Source organism: Agelaius tricolor, unplaced genomic scaffold, assembly GCF_023055355.1.
Source record: "Agelaius tricolor isolate 1412-34295 unplaced genomic scaffold, bAgeTri1.0.p SCAF_12, whole genome shotgun sequence".
In the NCBI taxonomy this organism is placed as follows: domain Eukaryota; kingdom Metazoa; phylum Chordata; class Aves; order Passeriformes; family Icteridae; genus Agelaius; species Agelaius tricolor.
In genome coordinates, this window is record NW_027269272.1 from 14,451,412 (window position 1) to 14,473,157 (window position 21,746).

General features: G+C 42.7%; 2 protein-coding genes across 8 annotated transcripts in view; both read left to right on the forward strand.

Annotated features, from left to right (window-relative positions):
- Positions 1-9,586, forward strand: part of ATP13A3 (ATPase 13A3) — a 56,093-nt gene extending 46,507 nt beyond the window's left edge. For 4 of the 5 annotated variants that reach the window (XM_071437744.1, XM_071437743.1, XM_071437745.1 and 1 more), the window contains exons 33-34: positions 3,463-3,552; positions 5,006-9,586. In XM_071437744.1, coding sequence (XP_071293845.1) covers positions 3,463-3,552; positions 5,006-5,203 — 288 coding nt within the window. In that variant the 3' untranslated portion in view covers positions 5,204-9,586. The remainder of the gene's footprint in view (positions 1-3,462; positions 3,553-5,005) is intronic. The other variant, XM_071437747.1, reaches the window with a different exon arrangement.
- LOC139594969 (platelet glycoprotein V-like) lies at positions 7,533-16,015 on the forward strand. Of its 3 annotated transcripts, XM_071437749.1 has the most exons (3): positions 7,539-7,622; positions 10,109-10,293; positions 13,333-16,015. In XM_071437749.1, the coding sequence occupies exon 3, from the start codon at positions 13,359-13,361 to the stop codon at positions 15,264-15,266; it is 1,908 nt and encodes a 635-aa protein (XP_071293850.1). In that variant the 5' UTR covers positions 7,539-7,622; positions 10,109-10,293; positions 13,333-13,358; the 3' UTR covers positions 15,267-16,015. The 3 variants fall into 3 exon arrangements, with proteins under 3 accessions (XP_071293849.1, XP_071293850.1, XP_071293851.1); XM_071437748.1 differs by lacking the exon at positions 10,109-10,293 and having other exon boundaries at positions 7,533-7,622; XM_071437750.1 differs by lacking the exons at positions 7,539-7,622; positions 10,109-10,293 and adding an exon at positions 10,302-10,849.
- Positions 16,016-21,746: the final 5,731 nt, after the last annotated feature.

A 21,746-nucleotide genomic window follows, 5' to 3' on the forward strand; every position in this document is an offset into this window, starting at 1 on the left:
CAGGGAGGAAGTTAAAAGATTTAATAATTCAACTATTTTGTATTCAAATACTCCATTTTTATTGTCTGTGTTACTTAGAATAACAACATACAAGAGAACTATCTAAAATCCTTAGGGGAGCCACCCTTCCTTCATTTGGATCGTACACATAGCTTGTTGTTCAGAATTATGCAGGTCTGTGTAATACAGGTCTGTCATGTGATCAAAGTCCAGAAGTAGAGATGCTCATGCAAATCTGCTTTTTCCATCACTGAGCTTGTCTGAAGTCAGTCACTCTGGATGTTGGCCTCTTCTGCTATAATTCCAGAGTTAATGTATGCAGAAACACACCCTACCTTTTATCCAGGTGCCTTGTTTTTGTTTCCAAGAATCAAAGTTGGACAAATAAATCTTCCAGAAGAAATCTGTATTCACAGTCAGTTATTTATTTCTGTGGTTAGTTTTTCTCCCTGTTAACTGACGTGTGATTTCCAACCTGAATATGTTTGGGATTTGGTTGCAGTCATGAGTCACTTTTTTTCCAGCAAAATGAAAAGGCCTTCCAGCATTATCTAGTGCACACTACAATTATCTGTTTTTACTGTGTAACATTTTCTACAGCTTCTAATCAGTATTTCCATTACAATGTGAGGGATTGCTACCAATGTAACCAGCATAATACTTCCTTGGATCATATAATTTTGGTCTTCAAAGAATACTACAGCATTAATATTCTGTCCAATTGACATGTTTTTTCCCTTTATTAGTGACCTAGTAAAAAATAACTCAAACAAAGGGGTTTTTTTAGATACTTGAATCAAAATTACCAAGGTTTTGTGTTTAAAATGTTGTTCCAAATAGAATTTGCAAAATATGCTCTTATGTTGCTGCCTATTGGAACATGGTTTTGTGTTTTCACATGGCAGGCAACAACTTTTCCAAAACGTGTCAGTAGATACTAATTTTCTTGGCCTCATGTCTTGTTGTTAACAAGTTTATCCACTATTAAAGCTCCTGTGCCTTTCTTACATTGTCCTGTATGTACTCTAGCTCTTCTTCTGATGATTTTTCTTTATGGCCTTGAATTCTTTTGGTTTTTTTTTTTTGTATTAGTGAATGCTTAGTAGTTTGGGTTTCTTTGGCTTTCTTTTATTTGTGAAAAGTAAATTTTTATGTATTTTGCTGTCTTTACCACTGAAACAAAACAGTTTTTCTGAAGCTTCAGAATCATGGCTTTTTTTTGTCTTCTGATAAAATTAAAACAAACCTCCTAGACAGAAATATTTTTTCTAATTCATTTTAATTTTCAGTCCAGTGATAAAGATTATTGAGTGAAATACATTTACCATCTGCTTGAAAATGTCTTTGTTCTGCAGGTGATCTTGTAACTCTTATAGAATCTGGTGCTGTTTCTGTTCTGTAAGGGATGTGTAAGGGCTCCAGTAGGAAGTCTGTACAGTGTGCAATCCATGTATCAGCACGTGGCTCTTGAGGACAAATGGTTCTCCTCTGGTTTAAATACGTGTTCATCAAGTTCCACTTCTGGGCCTTGTTGGTTGTCACATCAGCCTGAAAACTTGTGAATTTCTACTAAACATCACCTAAGCACTATAATTACCTGCAGACTGTGTTCTTTCACATAGTATTTCAAACCTCACCCCACTCTTTTTCCTATGGAGGTTGAGTTAGCATCTTTGTACACTTCAGTCATTTAACTTTCATTACCAAAACTGCAGGGGTGATTTGACACGTTTCTTCTAAACAGCCTTCCCTATTTATCTTGTTGCTTGTACTTTGGTAATAAAATAGAAGTGCCTACTTCTTGGCAGTAATTTTGTGGGCTGTTATGCTCTCTCTTAAACCAAGTGTCTCCCACTTTGTAAGTGTAAGTTGAATGCTTTGTTTTGGCAGATGAGTTGTTTTACTGTTCAGCAGGTGTCCCAACAGAACTGTTGTGTAGCAATCCTCAAATCCCAAACCTTGTTTTACAATATACACTTTACCTTCCATATCTGGTGCCCACCTCTTGAGCTGCATTTGCCCAGTTTGAGCAGTGTTACTCTACACTCTCTAAAGCTTTGTCACGTGGTGCCAGCTCCTTGGGTCCCGTGTAGAAATCCCAGGCTATTTCTTTCCTTCACTTCAAGTATAGCTCATTGTCTTTCTCTCCTTGTGTGCCTGGCTGGATTTTCTGCTCCCTCCACTTTTCACTGCAGACCTGTGCCACAGGTCACATTCTGAGTATCTGGGAGCGGCCACTGGTGGCAGCTCCTTCCATCTTATAACAAGGTGTCCTGTATTTCACCTGGAGTTTGTTCTGCTGAGAGAAATGCCTCTTTAAGTGTCTCACAATTATGAGATACATGAGGATGGGATCTTCCTTAGTCACACTTGACAGTGTGACACTTTTGTGTCATGCTATGATCATATGTAGTTTTGTCATTGCTTCTACAACAGGAATAGTTTCTGACTGTGTTGTTTTCTATTTGTTTTCTGAAATGCCCTGAAAAGCTTTTGCTCCTTCCATGTGGGTGCCAGACTAGGATCACAAAGCATGCAGATTCTTTCTACCATATGATAGAAAATATTGCACAACAAAGGCAGATCCTAGCAGCTGTTCCTCCTCACCCCTGATGCCTGGTATAGACATGCTTAAACCAGACTGGCTTCAAAAATGAACATCTAACAAGCTGAAGATTTGTTAGCAGATGCTTTATAAAAGCACTGTCAAATTGTGGTACATTATAAAATCATAAGCACTATAAAAATTTGTTACAAAAGTCTGACTAATCAGCTCCCCATTTTCAATGGCAGCAGTTAGTCAGATGTTAGAAATGGAATCTGTCCAAGGATCAGAGTTGTAGGCTCGAGGCCATGGAAGGTACAAGTTCACACCTGTGTTGTCAGATTTGCTCAAAGCTCCTAAATCTGCCCATGCAGCTGTATGAGGGTAACCAGATGTGCTCAACATACTATTCAAATTCTGCCCTCTTTTAAAAACATGGAATTACACATACCAAATTCCTTTATTCCTACTGGTGGCCCAGCTCTGCCACGCCACTGCTACTTTTCTGAGAATGTCACTAGTTTAGAACAGACTATGTAAAAAGGATAGCCCCAAGATGGTTTATGGGGAAACTGCTCTAAGCACTCATGTCTTCATGTGGTGCTTTCACAGGTTTTTAGAGTATTGAAACACATGTGTATTTATGTTTTTTACCCATGGAGATGGATGCAGATTTGGTCATTGTTGCTGTTGATTTTAGAGTACCTGTTCATATTCTTAAATTTTGTGTGAGCACTTTAAGAATGGAAATGTTTATCACAAAAGTACCAACAAAAGTAGCATAGACTCTCTGTTTTGCTCACCATTGAATTAGTTATGGCTAACCCACTGTTTCAGGTTTTATTTGTAATGTGCACACTAACAACAATTGATCATTAGTTTCTTTAACTCTTCCCACTCACTGTAATGTCTCACAGAATGTCCTCCTTGATATGATCCTTTGGAAGGTTGTGTTCAATCGAGACAAACAAGGAGAATCTCGCCTCACCATACCCCAGCCGCCTCAGGTTGGAGACGAGTATTTTGCTGTCCTCATTTGAGTGCATGTGGATTAATTTGGTTTTGTCTCTTATCTCTAAGTGTCTGTTGCCTTATCTTTAGCTTAAGTCTGCTTAAATTAGATTTCATTAAAAGCAAAGGCTTCTGGGTTTATATTTTTTTCTGTATTGGCACTTAAAGAGTTTAGCGTGTGTGCAAGAACAGTGAAACAAACCTAGATTATTGCTTTAAGACTTTTCTCACTTCATCTTTAGTTTCCACATTAGCAAATTGTTTTGGTGTCACAAGTTAGTACACTAGGACTGGGAACATCTTGATTTGCTTAGAAACAATTAAAATAAATTATTTGGTTTAGAGTTCTGGGTCCTTGTCTGAGAGCAGTAATTTTCAGCATGTACAAATAAAACAGAACAAGATGGCAAATGAAAATACACTATTACTGCTTCAGATGGTTTAGGACACTGAAAGGTTTTTCAGGTGACCATGAATTTTGGTCTGGTCTGCCCCTCTGCTGTTAATACATGAAGGAAATCTATGTGAATCCCATAAAAAACAGCTTTAAGCTTGTTGCCTTACTACTTTTGGCTGATTATACATTTGTGCTTGCTAGAATTATAGTGGTTTATTTCTCAGCACTAAATTTTATTAAATATATTCACTTCAGATTTACATTTGTCCTTTTGAGGCTGTTGTAGAACAAATTGTTTTGTGGTTGCTGAAGAATGGAAACTGTGCTCAAGGCTCACATTTGCTTCAGTTCACCAATTGATAGACATTTAGAGCATAATGAAAACTATAGAATATATTACTATTAAAATGTCAGCCCTGTAGACTATAGGTGCTCTCTGAGACATGAGAGGGATTCATTCTTAAGAATGTGGAATGGTGTTTCTCCTCCCAGCTAATTTAATTACATGCTTTTAAGACTGGGAGAGGAAACACAGGAAGGAGGTTTTAAGTTTAATAATTTGTGTCCTTTTTAATAGCTATTAATACCTGCAGTATTTAGATTTCACCAGCAAGTTAAATTCTGCTACTTTTGTCTGACTGGCTGCCTTCAGTTTAACAATTCATGACTTAAAAAGTGTTTTGGGATTTTAGGAATTTGATTTTTCTAGACCAGGCTTTTATTCTCCAACAGTAAAATAATTTATTGTTCCCTGTTCTATCTGTAATTATTGAAATTATTGTAGAATATGCATAAAAACTGTTGGTGGTCTTAGATGTTATGATAATGTGAAATGGTTTGTTTTTTTCTTAATAATGTTTTTTGAATGTCATTACGACCATAGTATAGAAGACACAACAGAAGGGTTTCTGTACCACAGGTCCAATCCAATGTGATAATGAAATAGTAAATTAAAGACTGAAATAAGTTTTTCTTCTAGTGATTTACTGTATTGTTACTGACTTTTGTTTTTGTTATGGTAATCCAATTTTCAAATTTGTTCACTTCTGCAGGAGGCTGGGGACCGCTGTGGAGTCTGTTTCCTTTCTTCCCTGTTTGGTTGTAGAGAGAAGACACCAAAAGCCAAGTATATGCACCTAGCTCAGGAACTGCTGGTTGATCCAGAATGGCCACCAAAACCCAGGACAACAACAGAAGCAAAAGTACCATCCCAAGAAAATGGTTCATATCAAATCATCACTGTAACGTAGCAGTGGATCCTGGTGGCATGTACCTTTAGTAGTATTCAGAAGAATGTAATTTTAAGGCTTTATTTGAAACTGCAGTGTGCTAAATGTCAAATTCTAATGCAGATATTTCCAACTATTTTGTCTCTCTGAATACAAAATTCAGAGCCAGGTGTCCTATGGCTATACATTTTAAAAATGTAAGTTACCTTAGGTAGAACAAAAATTATTGTGTTTCCTTCCACCTTCTTTCAGATTTCATTGTTCCTAAATGAGATGCATTTGAAGGTTTAAACTGCAGGGCAGTTAAAACAGGTTCACATTATTTGCCTGGAGTACTTTAATAGTTGTTCTAATCTGCTTATCTGGGCATGTGTTCATGTAAACCCTATGATGTGATGGTTTCATGGCTGTACTAGAGGTGCATAATAACCTTGTCATGGTTTGGGGGTTTTTTGTGTCTGTCTTTTGGTTGGTTGGGGTTATTTTGTTTGTTTAGTTGGTTTTTATTTGACTGATGAAAAGTTTTGTGCCTCAGAACGGTTCTGAAGTTTGTGTGTGTACCTCTTAAGTTTGTCCCTATTAATAAGGAGTGTTTCCAGGTGTAATGTTTGGGTTCTAATTTCAATTCTTTAGTCTGCCACAGCAGGAATTGGGAATGCTGTAGTAGCAATGTGCTCTGTCCTTAAGAAATAAGCACATTGCTTTCATGTGGATTCTTGACTTCTCTTCTAGCTAACCACAGAGAAGGCTTAGGTGGCCTCCAGGGGAGGAGCCATTTGGCTACACTCTAAAGTTTTTGGAGAAAGAAGGATGGAGAATCTAAACACTCTTTTCTGTGTCATGTTTTATTACATTTAGCTATGCATTTCTCCACAAACCTTGCTTTTTCCAGCAGAAGGGTTGGATTATCCTTTTGTGGACCATGTTTTATTTGTAAATCTAAAGATAATTTTCCTATATACCTTGAAGTAGTAAGGCCAGAGTTACTGCTGCAAGGGATATGGGGGTGGAGGGAGGTATTGTCACATGCCCACGTTTGGGGTTTGTGCACGTGAAGAGCACAGGCATTTCAGAGCCTGCCAGTGTCTTCAGCGCTACATGTAGCTGTACAAAACAAAATTAAGAGAAAATTGGGCTAAAGTCTGTCTTGCTGCAGAACTATAAGGCTTATGCAGATTTTATTTATTAAAAAAAAAAAAAAAAAAAAAAGATGAAAAAAATTAAAGCTTGTATCACCACTAATGCTGCTTAAGCACTAGGGGTAGCCATACATCATTTTGCCACGAGGCAGTATCAGAACACAAGACCACTAGAAAAACAGGTCTACAAAGAAGTAGAGGCAGACAGCACTTTGACTTGCAAGGCTTAAAACTTTTTTTTTTTTTAAACTACAAATTACTTATCTGGAAACCATTGTCAACTTTGTAAATGTCTTTGACTTCGGAAAATGTAAATTACTTCGGAAAAGTCTTCCTTAGTGTCTTTGGGAAGATGATAAATATTAAGTCTTGATCAGTCTGTTTTTGACCAGAGGCAACTAACTGGTTCAGACACTTCCAAGCTTTGGGAGGAGATCTGGGGTCTGAAGAAGTCATGATTCTGTAGAGATCCTTTAGATAAGGAAGTGGGGTCCTTTAGAGTAGTTGTGGAATGAGGGCCCCAGGCGCACTGGCTGGCTGGGATTGTTTTGAAGTGTGTATATTCTGATTATGGAATTTGAGGTTTTGATGTTAGGGATTTTTTTCTTTCTTTTTTCCTTTTTTCCTTTTTTTTTTTTTTTCTGGGTTGTCTTGTTTTGTTTTCTTCTTTTAAATTCCTGTGGAGACAATTCCATTCCAGCCTTGTTTTAATAAGCAGAATTTTTCAGATCAGGCCTAATTCCCTTGTGCTGTTCTGTAGGACAGTATGGACAGTGTGCCCTGCTGCTCATAGAATCATTAAGGTTGGAAAAGACCTTCAAAATCATCAACCATTAACCATGTTAATGTCAATCATGTTGTGGTTTCTGCAGTGTTGAATGTACGGTGCCAACAGGGAATTTAAAAGTGGTGCTAAATGGTTTGGAAGACCTTTTCCTAGAACTGGGTTGTTGAAGTTATTGCTCCTCCTAAATAGTATGCATATGGGTGTACTATCTTCCAGTCCAGCTGTCAACTCTTTTCCTGATTTCTGTTGTTGTTGTTGTTTGTTTTTGAGGAGTGGAGCAGGGGGAAAGGGGGAAGTGGTTTTCTTAGCATTCATTCAACAGAGCAATGTTCTTTATTATCCTGGCTTCGTAAGGTCATAAACATTGAACAACATTGGTGGCTTTTAAAGGGTCTGCAAACATTGGATACATTAATTAGTCATGAAACTGAGTCAGTTGGCTAATTTCTGCCGATGTTGATTTTACAAAATCTTTGTAGCATGGAATAACTGATGAAGAATAATTCTTAGCTGCGTAAGTAGTATTCAAATCTAAACAAAAATAATAATTTAGTTGAAAAATATTGTGAAGCTATGCATCTTGGACCTGGGAGCTGTGACTTATCCTTAAACGCATAAGCTTCTGCTTTCCATTTTACTGACCATTTTAGATTTGCTGTTTCATGAGAACTGAAAGAAAATATTTGTGTCTTTCCCTTTTATATGCTTTTGCTTAATACTTTCCTAGACTGATAATTTCTCTTGGCTTGTTTGGTTTCTGAAGCTACTTTTTCAGTCTTATTCTAGTTTATTAGACTTACCTAGAAAGTGAGGAGGAAAACAGCTCTTTAGGGCGGGCTTGTCTTCAGAGAACATTTTAGGGAACTGTTACTAAAACAGAAATGGCCAAGTGTCTCCACTTAACTGAGTGACTAATGGCTCGTGAGCGAGTAAACTTGAATGTTTTGCAAATGGGAGCTTGTTTCCTCCAGGTCTGCGTTCAGGGTTGGTAAATGTTCCTGAGGTTGCATGCTTGAGCTCTGACGCTTAGTCAAGAATAATAAATCAGCTTTTCTGAGAATCCATCTTGTTCTTGCAAGTTCAGCCACAAAATAAGCTTTTGCATTTTCTGCAATTATTGGGATTTATGCCTTCCTGCCCAAGAGCTGAATTTGACCACCTATAATTTTTCTCATTTTGAGCAGTTTAGTTTTTCTGGTTTTCAGAAATGCAGCAAACTAGATCTGCACTAGTGTATTCAGTTTCTGTTTTGAAGTAAGATGAAATTCATTTTGTAGTGAAAAAAAATCTTTTTCAGTGTTCATCTTGGAAATCTAAATTCAGGTGAACAGACCAAGTTAGTGAGCTCCACTAGATACTGGGTAGACATTTTCTTCCTGCTGTATATTTTGGCCTTATGTTGAGGAGTTTGATTTATTATTAAATTATTTGTGTATGCAGACTTCAATCTGTACGTATTTTATTTTGATGTATTAGGATTTGTAAATATTACTGATTTTTAAATATTATTTATGCACATACTTAAAGGACTGGTCTATCCAGAAAAGCAGTTGCTAAATAATAAATGTTACTTTTTAGAAATAAATTACAAGATCATGAAATTGTATATCCCTCAGGGTTATTTTTAAAGTTTTTTTTCCTTCCTTTCCCTTCAGATTCAATTAGCAGTAACTCTAGTTCCATGTACTATAGAAATAAATCTACTGTAAAAAGAAAATGCTGCAAATAATGCTTGAATAGAAGCGGCTGAAAAAACCCACAGAACTGACTGTCCATATTCATCCTAACTTTAAATTGGAAACTCTTACTGTTGCACTTTTTAAAAAGTTGTTGGATTTTTAATTCTATTTATTTTTTTCTTTCTTCATGAAGGTTGTGCTGAACAGTCATCCCAAATTGGGTAAATAATCCTGTACTGTATATGTGTATATGCAGTATAATACTAAGCAGATGTGGAGTCCTTTTTATGCTGCAAATTTGTAATGCTTATGTTGGTCATCACAAAATGAGAGAGCTCAAGTCCTGTTGGATTTCTCCCATGAAACTCTGAATTGTAAACTTAGGGTTTTGTATGTCTAAGGGAAAGCTGTGGGTTTTTGACAATTTTTAGAGTCTTGAATATGTTGATTTTATATACAGTAAAGCTTCAGGTTTTTAAAACTATTTTCAACAAACTGCAGGTTGTTTAATAATTATGTGAACCAGAAACTACTTAGTTTGTCATTAATTCCTCGAGCCTAACACAGATTAAAATGTTCATCATTACAGCACTCTCTAGAAGCTCAGCTTCCTTTTATTTTTAAATCTGAAATGATACTACATCTTTGTATTTAAAATATGTATTGCTGCTCTAGAATGGTACCCTGTTGTCAAGAGGCATACATAAATAACTGTACAATAGAATTGTAAATAGACTTGTAAATCATTTTTGTGACTGAAGCTCTTTGAAAATAAAATTAAAATGAATGGATATTTTAACTCTTCTCATTAGTTTCATGAAATTGTTTTAATTATTCTTTATAGAACTAGGTGGAAAGCTTGTTGAAGAACACAGGCTTACTCCCTCTGATGTCATGGATATGTTGTTCAGTGCCTCTGATTCTGCAGATGGGGTGGGAGGGGTGCCTGCTCTGTTCGTGTTCTGCAGGGGATCACACTGACTGCAGCTTTTCCTGGTGGCCTAGGAGAGCCATTCTAATGCCTTGTACACGTGATAGCAGCTTGTTTCCACCTTTGGTTATTCAGATGTTCCTTCTGTTTGGACATGTGGGAGGCATGATCTGAGCTGTCACCATTGTCACAGTCATCTTCAGCAAAATCATGTGGAAATGAAGACATCTTTTCTGTCTTGTGCCTCACCTTCCATTGAAACAGTCATTGGCAGAGCACATTCTTTTAAACTTGAAGACAAGATACTTAAGAAACCTTTTTACTTAATAACAAAAACTTAATCTTTCAATTTCAAGCTTCTATTTTTACAACTTAGCTTTTCTCTTTCAGAATCTTACAGGTTTTAGGTTTTGTTGGCTTGCCACACCGGAAGACTTTGAGGAAAAACAGAAACTAAATGTTTCAACCTTGGAATGTTTAGCCAAAGCATCAAGTAAAAAGCCCCTTCATTCCTTACTGAAATTGCTTTGACTCCAATCCTGCAAGAAATTAAAAGTCAGAGCAGCTTTGTGAAGGTAGGAGCACCTGGTTTAAAGTGGATGTGTTCACTCCTTCAAAACCTATTTAGAAGACTGGTGACAAATTTGAAATTTCTGATCACATCTCACATTGAAATGTAGATTCCTGACTTCACTCTGATGTGCTTTGGGTTGGCTGAAGCACATACCCCAATATCACTGCCAAAGAAGCTACAAGTGGGTTTTCTGCTGTTGGGTGTGTGACTTAAAACTTTCTCCTGTTATGTGAGTGGTTTCAAGCCCTACTTTTGGAGTTACATACAACCTGTGGAAGTTGGTTGCTTGAATTATAAGTAAAAATCTGCTCTGAAGCTTCAAATATTGTTTGGCCTTTGGCCTGTCTCAGTAACTGGACAAATACGGGTGAAAGTGTTATCTAGAGGATGCCTTTTGCTGTTTTACTTCCCATTTAAAGTGCAGTGTCATGGTGAAGCCTGATTGCCTGCTCTGCTCCTAGTAAGTTCCTTTAAAAGCAGATAAGTTTCTAAGGTACAGCTCAAAATTTCTTTGTCATGCTTGTATGAGTATAGGAACTTGCAAGACAGTGAAAGAGGTAAGCACCACTGTAAGCAATACATGTGCTCAGTGTTCTGTAAGTTCAAAACTGATTTGAGACTTCTGATATAGTAACAATATTAATGTATTGCCTCTGGTATCCTTTTGTAGTCTTGAGAAATATTGGGGTGGTGGGGAAGGGGGGCTGAAAGGGAAAGACGCTGTAGACCAGACTTTGGTAAGTGACCAGCCAGGCTGGTGCCTTTTCTGGAATGCCAGGTGTCTCATGTGAGGGTTTGAGAGAATTTTAAGGCATGGGAATGTCTAATTATCTTTATTGTGGGTATTACTGTATTCTGTACTGTTAAAATCTTAAATTTTTTTTTTAAATAGTGTTAGCAGCTCTAGTTGTTTGAGACCCATAGGCTTTTCCAGTTCTTGTGACAGCACTTACAGCCTTCATATCTTGCAGAGAATTTCTGCCATTTTGCTGTTTGTCAAAACTAGTGCTTTCTAGCATTTCTGAGCATCTGCTTGTCTTCTTGTATGCTCTCTTATCTTTTGCTGTAAGACCAGGAAAAGAGTCATCACGAACTTAGAGCCTAGTGTTAGTCTGTTTCTGATTTTCCAGAGTAGCCTGTAGTCATACCTTCCAAGGGACCTGCATTTACAGTTTTTAGCATAACAAACTGGGGGTTTTTCCATCCATTTGGTTCAAGTCAGGGCTCGAAACAGAAATTTCTTACTGTGTTTCTGGATGGAGGGTTCTGCTTGTGGAGATATATAGGATCAGGGATGGGCTGAGTTACAAATTCATTGAGGTAAAAGCATCACTGGCTTATGACAAAGTTTTGGGGTAGGGAGGATTACTAGGAGGGTGAGATTCTGTGAAAGATTCTTGTTTGACATGTAAAAGATCTTTAGAAGAGTGGAATCTCGTGCTATTTTGTGGTTATGCCTATGTCTCATTCAATGAGTTGTGAAAAGCCCAATGAGATCTTGTTTTGTGGCACCATTTTGCTGGTTGTTGATAGCCCTAAATGCCACATCCTTCCCTTCCTGAGGGAGAGTTAGACATTTTACTAGACTTCAGTGCTCTGAAGCTGAATAAAATTTAAATTTTTTAAAGCACTCCCTTTTGCTCTTCTGGCTTTTTTTTTTTTTTAATGCAGTAGCTGGTTTGGACATGCAGCTGTTTTGGATCTGTTGTAGTAAATTCTTGTCAGCAGTTCAGGTGCCTCAGAAGCTCTGCTGTCCTTCCTGATTTCCCTTCCAGTGAAGGGGGTTGTACCCAGCAGTCTGTCAGTGGGATTGGTATGGGAGGGCTTCATCTTCACCCCTGAGAAAGAGCATGTGGGGATGGAGCCTTCCTCTCCCCCATGTTCCTGGTGCAGAGGGCTGACATTGTGTCAGTTATCCCAGTTACATCTGTGGAAGTTTTGTAGCTTTTCCAGTGGTCCCAGCTGCTGCTTATTCTGCTGCTCAGCCAGGTGCTTGACATCCAGGTTTCTGATACACTTGGACTTGTTGATTTCATTGAGGAAGTATTTCTGTGGGTTTCTGTTTGACTTGCTCTTTTAAATATTACCATTTATACCTACAATGATTGCTTTCCTGTTTGGAAATGTATGCAACTTTCCAACTTTGTGGTGTGTTTCATGCAGATGTACCTTCATTGCTACAACTTCCCATCTAATTTCGTGCACTTCTTTCCTCTCATTTTGCTGTACTTCCAATTCCACTGCTGATAGCTTGGTATTGTGTTAAGCTGTTGAAATGAGGCTTGGTGGTTATCAGAGGCTCATTACTGTCCTGTGCCATATGGGGTCTTCTGTGTTATTTCAGGCTGTGTCAAAAATAGCCTGTTCCTTCTTGTGTGTTCCTGGGCTGTTCCAAGAAGCCATCACTTGAAAATGCTGAGACAGGATTTAACTGGACAGTGCTGTTTTGCTTTTCACCACTTAAAGTACAGGACAACCTTTTTACCTCCATTGTCTATTTTTGCAGGCTAAACTTTATTTTTTAACCTCAGATAACTTACAATGAAAAACATAGTGAGTGCAGGACCTTTTGATAATTTTCGAAAATATTTTTGGCATGTAATTTAGTATAATACACTTAACCTTGTCTAGTGGAAGATGTCCCTGTCAGATGGAAAGAGATGATCCTTAAGGTCCCTTCCAACCCAAACCCTTCTGTAATTCTGTAATGCTTTTCTGTTCAAGTAAATATACGTCTTTTGACTAGTTAAGTGTTTCATCATGATTTTTGTATACTTTTATTATAGTTAATTGGTACAAATATAATACAAATATAAACAAGGAGTACTTGAGTTACAAAAATTAATTTACCTGTACTTCTCAGTGTAAGCTGAGCACTTCAGAAATATTGGCAGTCAACAATAAAAGAGATTTTGAAGTTTGTTTTCAAGGCAAGGGAAATTTTGCACACATATGCAGGTTTATGATATAATCACACATCTTTGTGAGCTGCTAAGTTACCTATGATCAAATCCTGATTCTCTCTTATCTCTTGTAACAGCTAATGTTTCTGGAACTTCAACAAGGATGTTGGTGTTTCGTTTGTCAGTGATGATCAAGCTTTTCTTCCAGTTGGATGCATCTGTTTGTCCTGAGAAGTGTGACTGCTCTTCAAAAAATGCAATTTATTGCTCTGGTCCCCACATAAAAGACCTGGAATTGTTAAATCTGCCTTGCAACATGACAGAAATTCACATAACAAACGCTAACATATCGTACTTGCAGGATGTTTTTGCTAGGATGGAGGAACTGCAGCATCTCATCCTGTCTTCAAACAACATCGCTCTGGTTTCACCAATGGCTTTTAAAGGCTTGGGAAGGCTAAAAGTCCTCAAACTGCTGGATAATAAGCTGGTTGAACTTCCCCCAGAGGTATTTGATGACATGGTGCAGCTTCAGCAATTGATCATTGAAAGTAATAGGTTGAAATCTATTGAGGAAAATCTGTTTGACAAACTGGCTGGTTTGCAGGAGCTTTACTTGAACAAAAACCAACTAACAGCACTTCCCAGTGGTGTGATGAAGAAACTCACCAAACTCAGAGTACTGAACTTGTCAAGAAATTACTTAGCAGCACTGCCTAGAAATATATTTAGTGCATTAGCCAGGCTTGAGAGGCTGATGCTGTATATTAATAGGCTGTCTTCAATAGAGTCTGGGATGTTTGATAGCCTGAAGGAGCTGCAGGAGCTTTTCCTGCATTCCAATAATATCCATTCCATTGCCCCTGATGCATTTCACTGTCTTCCTAAACTAAGAACGCTGACGCTTTCCAGGAACAGGCTTCAGGTTTTGCCTTCTGGGCTTTTTTTGCGCTTGCACGACCTGTCTAAACTGACCTTGTACAGGAACCCACTGAAGGCTCTTCCAGAGGTACTGTTTGGAGAGATGAGGCACCTTGGTAGCCTATGGCTGTATCATACAAAGCTCTCAACAATACCAGATTTTGTGTTCAGTAACTTGACAAATTTAGAGCTTCTTGTGCTGAGTTTTAACCCAGAGCTTACGGTTCTTCCTAGGAATGTGTTCAGTGGCCTGAATGAACTGCGGAGCCTTTCTCTCCATACAAGTAATATTTCCAGTTTGCCAGAGGGAATCTTTCTGAGCCTTCAGAAACTGCAGAACATTTCCCTCTTTAATACAAGGCTTGAGGTTCTTCCTAGAAACCTCTTTCATAATCTCAAGCACCTCCAGAAAGTTTATCTGAATAGTACTAACCTGCAGTCTCTTCCTGCAGACTTCTTTACCGCTTTACCTGAGCTGGAAGAAGTTGTCCTTGACGACAACCCTTGGAAATGTGATTGCCAAATTCTTGGTTTCCGAGAATGGCTCCAAAAGAGCAGAGCAATAGTTAAAAATGTGCCATCTCTGATGTGCCACAGCCCAATGGCACTGCAGAATATTTCTCTTGTGTCTCTAAGCATCGATGACCCGGAGTGCCTGCCAACCACAGCTATGACCTATCAGACATTCAGCTCAACTCTGACATCTCCTGTGACAGAACACTTCACATCATCTCAGGAGACAGTGCTGTCTGACGTGGAAATCACCAGCATACCCACATCAATTCCTCCTGCAGCTCCAGGTTTTACCTACTCCCATGTTGAAGATGTTGGACAACCTGGGCTACATTTCTCAGATGTTCCAGTCCAAACTTCTCCCAGCATCATAGCACGAACCAGCAGTGTTAAAGGGACAGATTTAACTACTCTTGTCTGGTGGGATGAGTTTCCAGCCCACAGCAGTGCTAAACCCTATTTTAATACCAGAGTTACTTATTGCCAGCTATTCTTGTGTGTTCACAGTTTGATTTTAACACTCCAGACTGTAGTTATTGTGCTCAGTCTGTATGTGGCGGGCAACACCAGGCAACTCTTCCTCTCTGGAAATATTCCTGCTCAGCCTGTAGTTCTGAGAAGAATATTAAGAAGATAAGAGAAATCTAGCCCAAGAAAGAACTGGAAGTGTTGCTTTGGATGCTTTTGGAACATTTGAGCAGTTAATACTCAATTAAGATATGGATTACAGGTCTTCATAGAAAAGACCATAAGGACCTTGTCTTTATAACATAATGGAAATTAGTTTTATGCACCTTGCAGCATTTCCCAAGAGTGGCTGTAATCACTGTAAATTGCTACAGCACTTAGTGCATGAACCCAGAGGGCAAGATGGAAGTACTGTGGTCACCTCCACACATGTGCTGTGGGTTTCCTGCCTTGGAGTGCTGCCCTGTCCTCTGCCAGAGGCTGCTGCCTGCTGAGTGTTCACTGCTCAGATGGAGTGCCATCAATGGAGGAACTCTCACATAGGAACATGGCTTCAGCTGTGCTTTAGAGATCGCCCAAAGAACTCCAATAATATTATTTCCTCTACTGCCTGCAGTCTTTTCTCTCCTTACTGAGAAAAAAATGGTGGTTTTGGGAGGAGATGCTGGGAAGGACCTTTAAACAATGGGGATGTGTGCAGAATGGTGTGGTGCAAGTGTCTTAACTTCTGCTTTCTGTCCTCAGCCCCTTTCCAGGATGTGGCATGAGGAAGGGGTACCAATTAAAGCTAATAGCAGGGGAAGATGCTGAGCTAGGAAGTATAATCATGATATATTTTATTGTTTGATTGGAGGTTTTCTGAAAACTTTGTAAAGCTCCTACAACTCTGAATTTTAAGTAAACACTTTCATCCTTAAACTTTGGCCAGTGGTCTGAAAAAACAAGGTGTTCCTGGCTGCATGATGCAGGGAATCTTGAAACCAGAGTACCAGGAGGATGCCCAGGACTGAGGAGGGACTCCACAGGCATGAATTGGTTTGAGAGCTGATCTTGACTGAGCTGGGAGAGAAAAAAATGGTCTCTCCTGGGCTTGGCTAGCAAAACAGCAGCATGCAGCCGAGGGGCAGGGAGCCTGCCTGAACTGAGGGCCACAAAGTGTCACCTCCATTTCAAAGTTGGCTGGGGAACATATACAACTTCAACTTGGAGTGTCCAGTCACATTTTCAGTCTCACTATTTTTTACCTTATTACATCCTACTATTCCCTGACTTCCTGTCCTTTCACATGTTGATGTACAAAGGCAACTACTAGGCAATAGTGTGGGTTTTGGTCTTTATACTAACATTTTATTAATATTTTGAATTGTATGAATATTTTAGTTCATAGGTAGACTGGTGGCTGTCAGACTGCCTGTGCTTTAGTAGCTCTTGGATTTAACTATCAGCTTTTATCTACATTATGGGACTTAGTTTGCTCTTAAAAGCTCTGATGTGCTTAAAAACCTCTGGTGTGAATCCCTGGCTTCTTGGGCCAGAGAGCCTCTACTCTAGGAGTCATTTTGTAACCTTAGTGATTTTCTCAATATTAGGGACTTTCCTGGATGGCCTTTAAATGCATAACCGACTTGAGGTGAAGAAAACTTGCATTTCCTGCAGGTTGGTTATGGTTGGTTCCCTGCAGTGAGAATAAACTGTGACTTTGTTTCAGGGTGCTCTGCTGCTGGGCCTAAATTCCTCTTTGAAAAGAGAGAATGTGCTTCTATAGTTTTAAATGATCATTGTCTTATTAGTGAGGTCTAACAAAATTTAGCAAACCTGGCTAAATGGGAGTTAGAGCTATCTCTAAAGAAGCAGAAACGCAAGTCACTGCAAGTGGTGCAAAGCAGGCTGTGACTGGAATCATAAACAGATGCTCTAGAATATTTCCTGCAATATAATTGAGAGAAGCACAAAACCAACAGTGAGCTTTCTCAGTGGTGGTTCTGGGTGGTTGCATGTAGTATTTAAGAAGAGAGAGTTGTTGCAAATTTAGTTTCTTGGTTGGACAGCTGTAATAACCCCTGGGTGCTGTGCCAGCTCCAGCGCTGTCACACGGTGCCACGCAGGCAGCTGCTCACAGCAGGCAGGTCAGGAAAATCAGGGCTAGTGAGAAAATTCTGTCTTTGACTTCTACAAACCATGCTGGGGGTTGTTACCTCAGTGAAGGAAGTGTGCTCCAGGTGCTTGGATGCACAGTGTCTGATTTGTGAGGAAAAGCCCCTGTTTGCCCATGCTATGGGTATGACACCTTGCTGCCCACCCCAAGGGCAGCAGGGCAGCACCGGCTGCGCCTCTGTGAGCCCTCTCTGGCTGCCCTGGCCCTGCAGTGCAGCCAGCTGGGCCCCCACGCTGCTCCTTGGCTCCTGCTGCAGTCGCTGAGCTCCAGCTCTGGCACGTGGGGGCTCTGGCACAGAGCTGAGTACAGGCAATGTACAACAAAAGGATGATTCCTCTTCCAGGATGATTCCTCTTCACATGCTGTCATCGGGCTTTCCCCACGCTCGAGGAGCCAGACGGGGGAAGTGAAGTCATCAGACAACAAAAGGCTGGAGCAATGAGTGCCTGGGGTGGTTTACTAACTTTCCTCTGAGGTGTACTGTTTTGAGCTGCCTCTGATTCATTGTTTCTTGCTCAGCGGAGCTCAACCCTTCCTGAAAAATTCCCTGGCCTGACAAATCCAAGGATATCCTTGTGCATACCCCATTTCTGTTTTTCCTGGAGAAGGGATAGTTGCCCAGCATGATGCAGCTGTGGCCAGAGGAAGGCAGCAGGCCGGTCCCTCAAAGCACTGTTCCCTTGTGTGCAAGGATTTTCTCAGTCCCTGCAGCCCACACTTGCATCATCTACTGCCCAGCCTTTGCCACCAGGCTGGAAGGGAACACAGTAGGCTGGAGGTAAGAATCTGGAGGTACCTAATCCCTGATCCAGTGGGTCCCTGATATTGGGGAAGAGGTGAATGCAAAACACATCTGCATACAGTGGCTGAAGGGGTTGGTTCTGCTCTCTTGGCTCCTGATGGGGGTGCAGAGTCATGTTTAACAGCCCTGCACATTATCCAGACCTCCAGGTCAAGGACCTGCTTCCAGGACCACATCCTGGCTGGGAGTGCCTGGGTAGCTCCCCAGCAGGCCAGCTGTGCCAGCCCAGTCATAGCTTGCTCTGTCCCTTCAGATGCTTGCTGCTGTAGCAGTTGCTCCTGCTCTCTCTGTTGAGGAAATCCTGGAGCAGTGGGAACTCTGACCTACCCTGTGCCAAGCCATGGGACTATTCATTGTGTTTCCAGCTTGATGTCACTACAAATGTCATTCTCCTTTGCTTGTTGGGAGTTGAATCCAGAGAGTCCCCAAAGCACAGGTTGCTGAAGGGGGAATTGAATGAACTGCTGCCACAAACCCTGGCAGTTCTGCCTGTTTCACAGCCACTGCAGCAAGCATTTCCAAGCCACCAGCACACACATCCTTTCCTGGTGTCCCTGGTGTCCTGGTCCTTTCCATCCCACACCTCTGCCTCCTGAGATCAGGAACTGCAGCAGGGCCCTTGTCACTGCTTGCAGAGGGCAGTGAGCATGGGCAGCTGCCTGTGAATGCAGTTCAGTCCTCCAGGGCACAGCAGCAAGATCAGAGCCTGCACCTCAGATCTTCCCTGTCCTGATGTCAAAGAGAAGTAGGGTGATGGCAGATGTGCTTGGAGCAGGCCCCAGCAGTGGCTCAGGAGGATGCAGCTGCTGGCTGTGAGGCAGGAGCCCTGGGAGCCTCTGCCTGACATTATGGAGCATTGGCTGTGTCTCCTCTAGGCCTCCAACCAGCAGGGCTGGCCTAGGGCTGCTGATTTGGCAGCCCTGATATCAGAGCATTTCCTAGGGATGTCAGAAGAGCTGGGAGGAGACGCAGCCCAAGGCACGTTCCCAATGGACAAGGCCATGAGAATTTACAGGCTCACGGTGAGCAGAAGGCCTGAAGCTCCTGCTTTGTCCCAACTAGGGACATGTTATGCCTCCATTTTTTTAACCAAAATCTGGGTTTATACTCACTTGTGGGTGGATAAGTCCTGGTATAGTCTCTTACTTGGGCCAAGGGGGGTGAGTCCCAGTTCACTACAGGGTGGGAGCTTCTGTTCCAGCAGCACCCAGACCCATCCACCACTGGGCTCAGCAATTGCTGCTGTAGGACTGGCATGCCAGACTTCCAGCTGTGCCTTTGTGTCTTTCTGCATGGAAAAGCTCGGGGCAGAGAGCCAGCAATGGCTGGCAGCAGCTCTGCAGTCTGCTGTTCACTCTTCTGCTGGCTTCTCCTGCGAACAAACAAGGCCCCCTTCCCCCTTCGTGTGCTGGGGAGAGGTCCCTGGGCCACTTCGTGGTGCCAGAGGTAGCTTTACAGAGATGGAGCTGATCCAGGGAACATTTCTCAGAGTGTGAGCCCCTGCCATCGCCTCCCGCTCCAGCTGCTCCTTCCCCCCTCTCCCAGGACAAGCTCTTTCCGCTCCGGATTATCCCTGCGGGCGGAGCTGGCCGCGGCCCCGCATTCCTTCCAGCCTTGCGCTGCCCTGAGCCGGGGCCAAGCCCCGCTGCTGCTGCTGCTGCTGCTGCTGCTATCGCTCGGGCCGGGGCCGAGCCTGGAGGAGACGGTTCTGCTCCTGGGGCCAACCCCACTGGAGCCCGAGATCCTAAATGCCATTTTCCTGGAGCTCCAGGAGGGTTGTGGTGGGCCTGGGGCTGGTGCTGGGATGGAGGTCAGCCTGATGGCCGTCCCTGCTAAGAAAGCTGCTGCTGCTCCTTCCCAGAGATCCTTCTCTCTTTGCATAAGCACTTTCCCAGGGAAGGCAGGCATGTCCCTGTCCCTTGGGGCAGATGATGGCATGAGCAGTGAGGCAGCCCTGGCCCTGCATTCCACAAGCAGGGTGGGAAAATGTCACTAGGGCTGGATCACTGGTCCTATGGAGGAGCTCTCTCATTTGGGCTCCTCAAAGGATTAGGGTGGGCCCGTGGTGAGGCAGGAGCTGCTGGTGCTTCTCCAAGGGTGGAGGTGTCCCCAGCACCAGTCCCTGAGGGACTGACGTCCCTTCCTTCACCCCTCAGCTGTGGTGTGAGCCTGGGGACCCTGCTGCAGGGCTCGGGCCCAGCGGTGTCCCCCTGTGCTGGAACACGGGGAGCACTCCCTCTGTGGCCCCAGCCCAGCCCTCCGCCCTCCTCCTCCCCTTCAGCAGAGTTTGGCCTGGTGCCTGGGACCAGCTGCGTGCACTGGGGGCCACCAGGGTGGGGGTTCACAGCAGGGTGGGCACTTTGCAGCAGCACAGAGTGACTGGGGGGTCCCAGCACTGCCCTGCCGGCCATGGGGAGGGCTCACCCTGCCCAGGGTGCCCGTTCAGGCAGGAGTGGAGGTGTGCAGGAGCAGGGGCTGGGGGGGGAGCTGCGTCTGCATGGCGTGGGTGAGCACGCTCAGCTGCTTGGCAGATGAACAATGTGCTCTCCCAGCCAAGCCCACAAGCTGCTAATTTTAGAGATTACATGAGTTTTTCCAAGCAGTCTTGAGTCCCTTGGTGCTTCAGAGCCACTCAGCTTTGCTGCATCCGCCACCCTGGCCGTGGGGATGTGCTGGAGATGTGCCAGCATGGACAGACCAACACGGGACTGTCCTGTAGCAAGGCAGGCAGCTCCAGCAATAAGTGACAGTGCTGTTCTGGGGCTCCACTGTCTCTTTGAAGGTGCAGGGATACAACAGTGATTCCACACTGTCCAGGGCTTGGTCAGGGGGGCTGCAGCCTCTGGCTGGTGCAGCTGGAGGTGGGAAAGGTCCCCCAGGCAATGCTGAACCTGGGGCTTTCCTGCAGCAGGAGACCCACTCCATCCAGCACCGTGTGAGTTCCTGGCTATGTGGAACAGCCTCTCCCTGCAAAATGCTCATCTCACCCTCAATCATATCCGTTTGCTCTCTCAGGAGCTGCCTCTCCCCTCCAAATGTGTGGGATGAGTCCATGCTGCTGTCCCAAGCTGTCACACCCTCTGTTCCTCTCCCTTGTAAGTAGCCTGGGGCAACCCCCCATGTGCTCACCTCTGGGAGTGGCTGCAGAAGTGGCGCACGGGCGTGTGCCATTTGTTACTCAGCCCTGCTTTATTTTTAGCCATGTCTTGAAAACAATCCTCTTTTCCGGCTGGAAGCCAGAGGCAGTTTCCTGAGGCCTGGGTAGAGGCAGGCAGGTTTTTGTCAGGGCTGTTACCTGCACTGCTCTGAAACTTTGCATGGTGGTAGGGACCATAATCTGATGACCCCCCGAGTTGGGGCACGGTGTTTGAGGTCCCCATCACTGCATTCCTGTCTGCCCTGGGGCAGCACTGCTTGGAAGGAGGCGACTCCAACATTCCTGGGATGAGCTGGGCTTGGGGCAGTGGTTTATTGGAAGTGCTGAGGTTTGGTTTCTGTGTTGCCTGGCTGAAAAGCTGTGAGCTTCTGGATGAGTCAGAGTGGGCAGAAGCCCAGCAGCACTGGCAGTGGGCAGACAGAGCCTCGATAAGACTGTGATAAGGCTGTGAGAGCCCAGCTCTTGTGTCAGGGCTGCAGGGAGCAGGCAGCTCCCAAGCCCTGTGCCTGACCTCCAGCTGCAGTGCTGTCACAGA

Bases quoted from the DNA above. Each gene is read 5' to 3' on its own strand.
- LOC139594969 (XM_071437748.1), top strand. From the start codon at position 13,359: ATGTTGGTGTTTCGTTTGTCAGTGATGATCAAGCTTTTCTTCCAGTTG.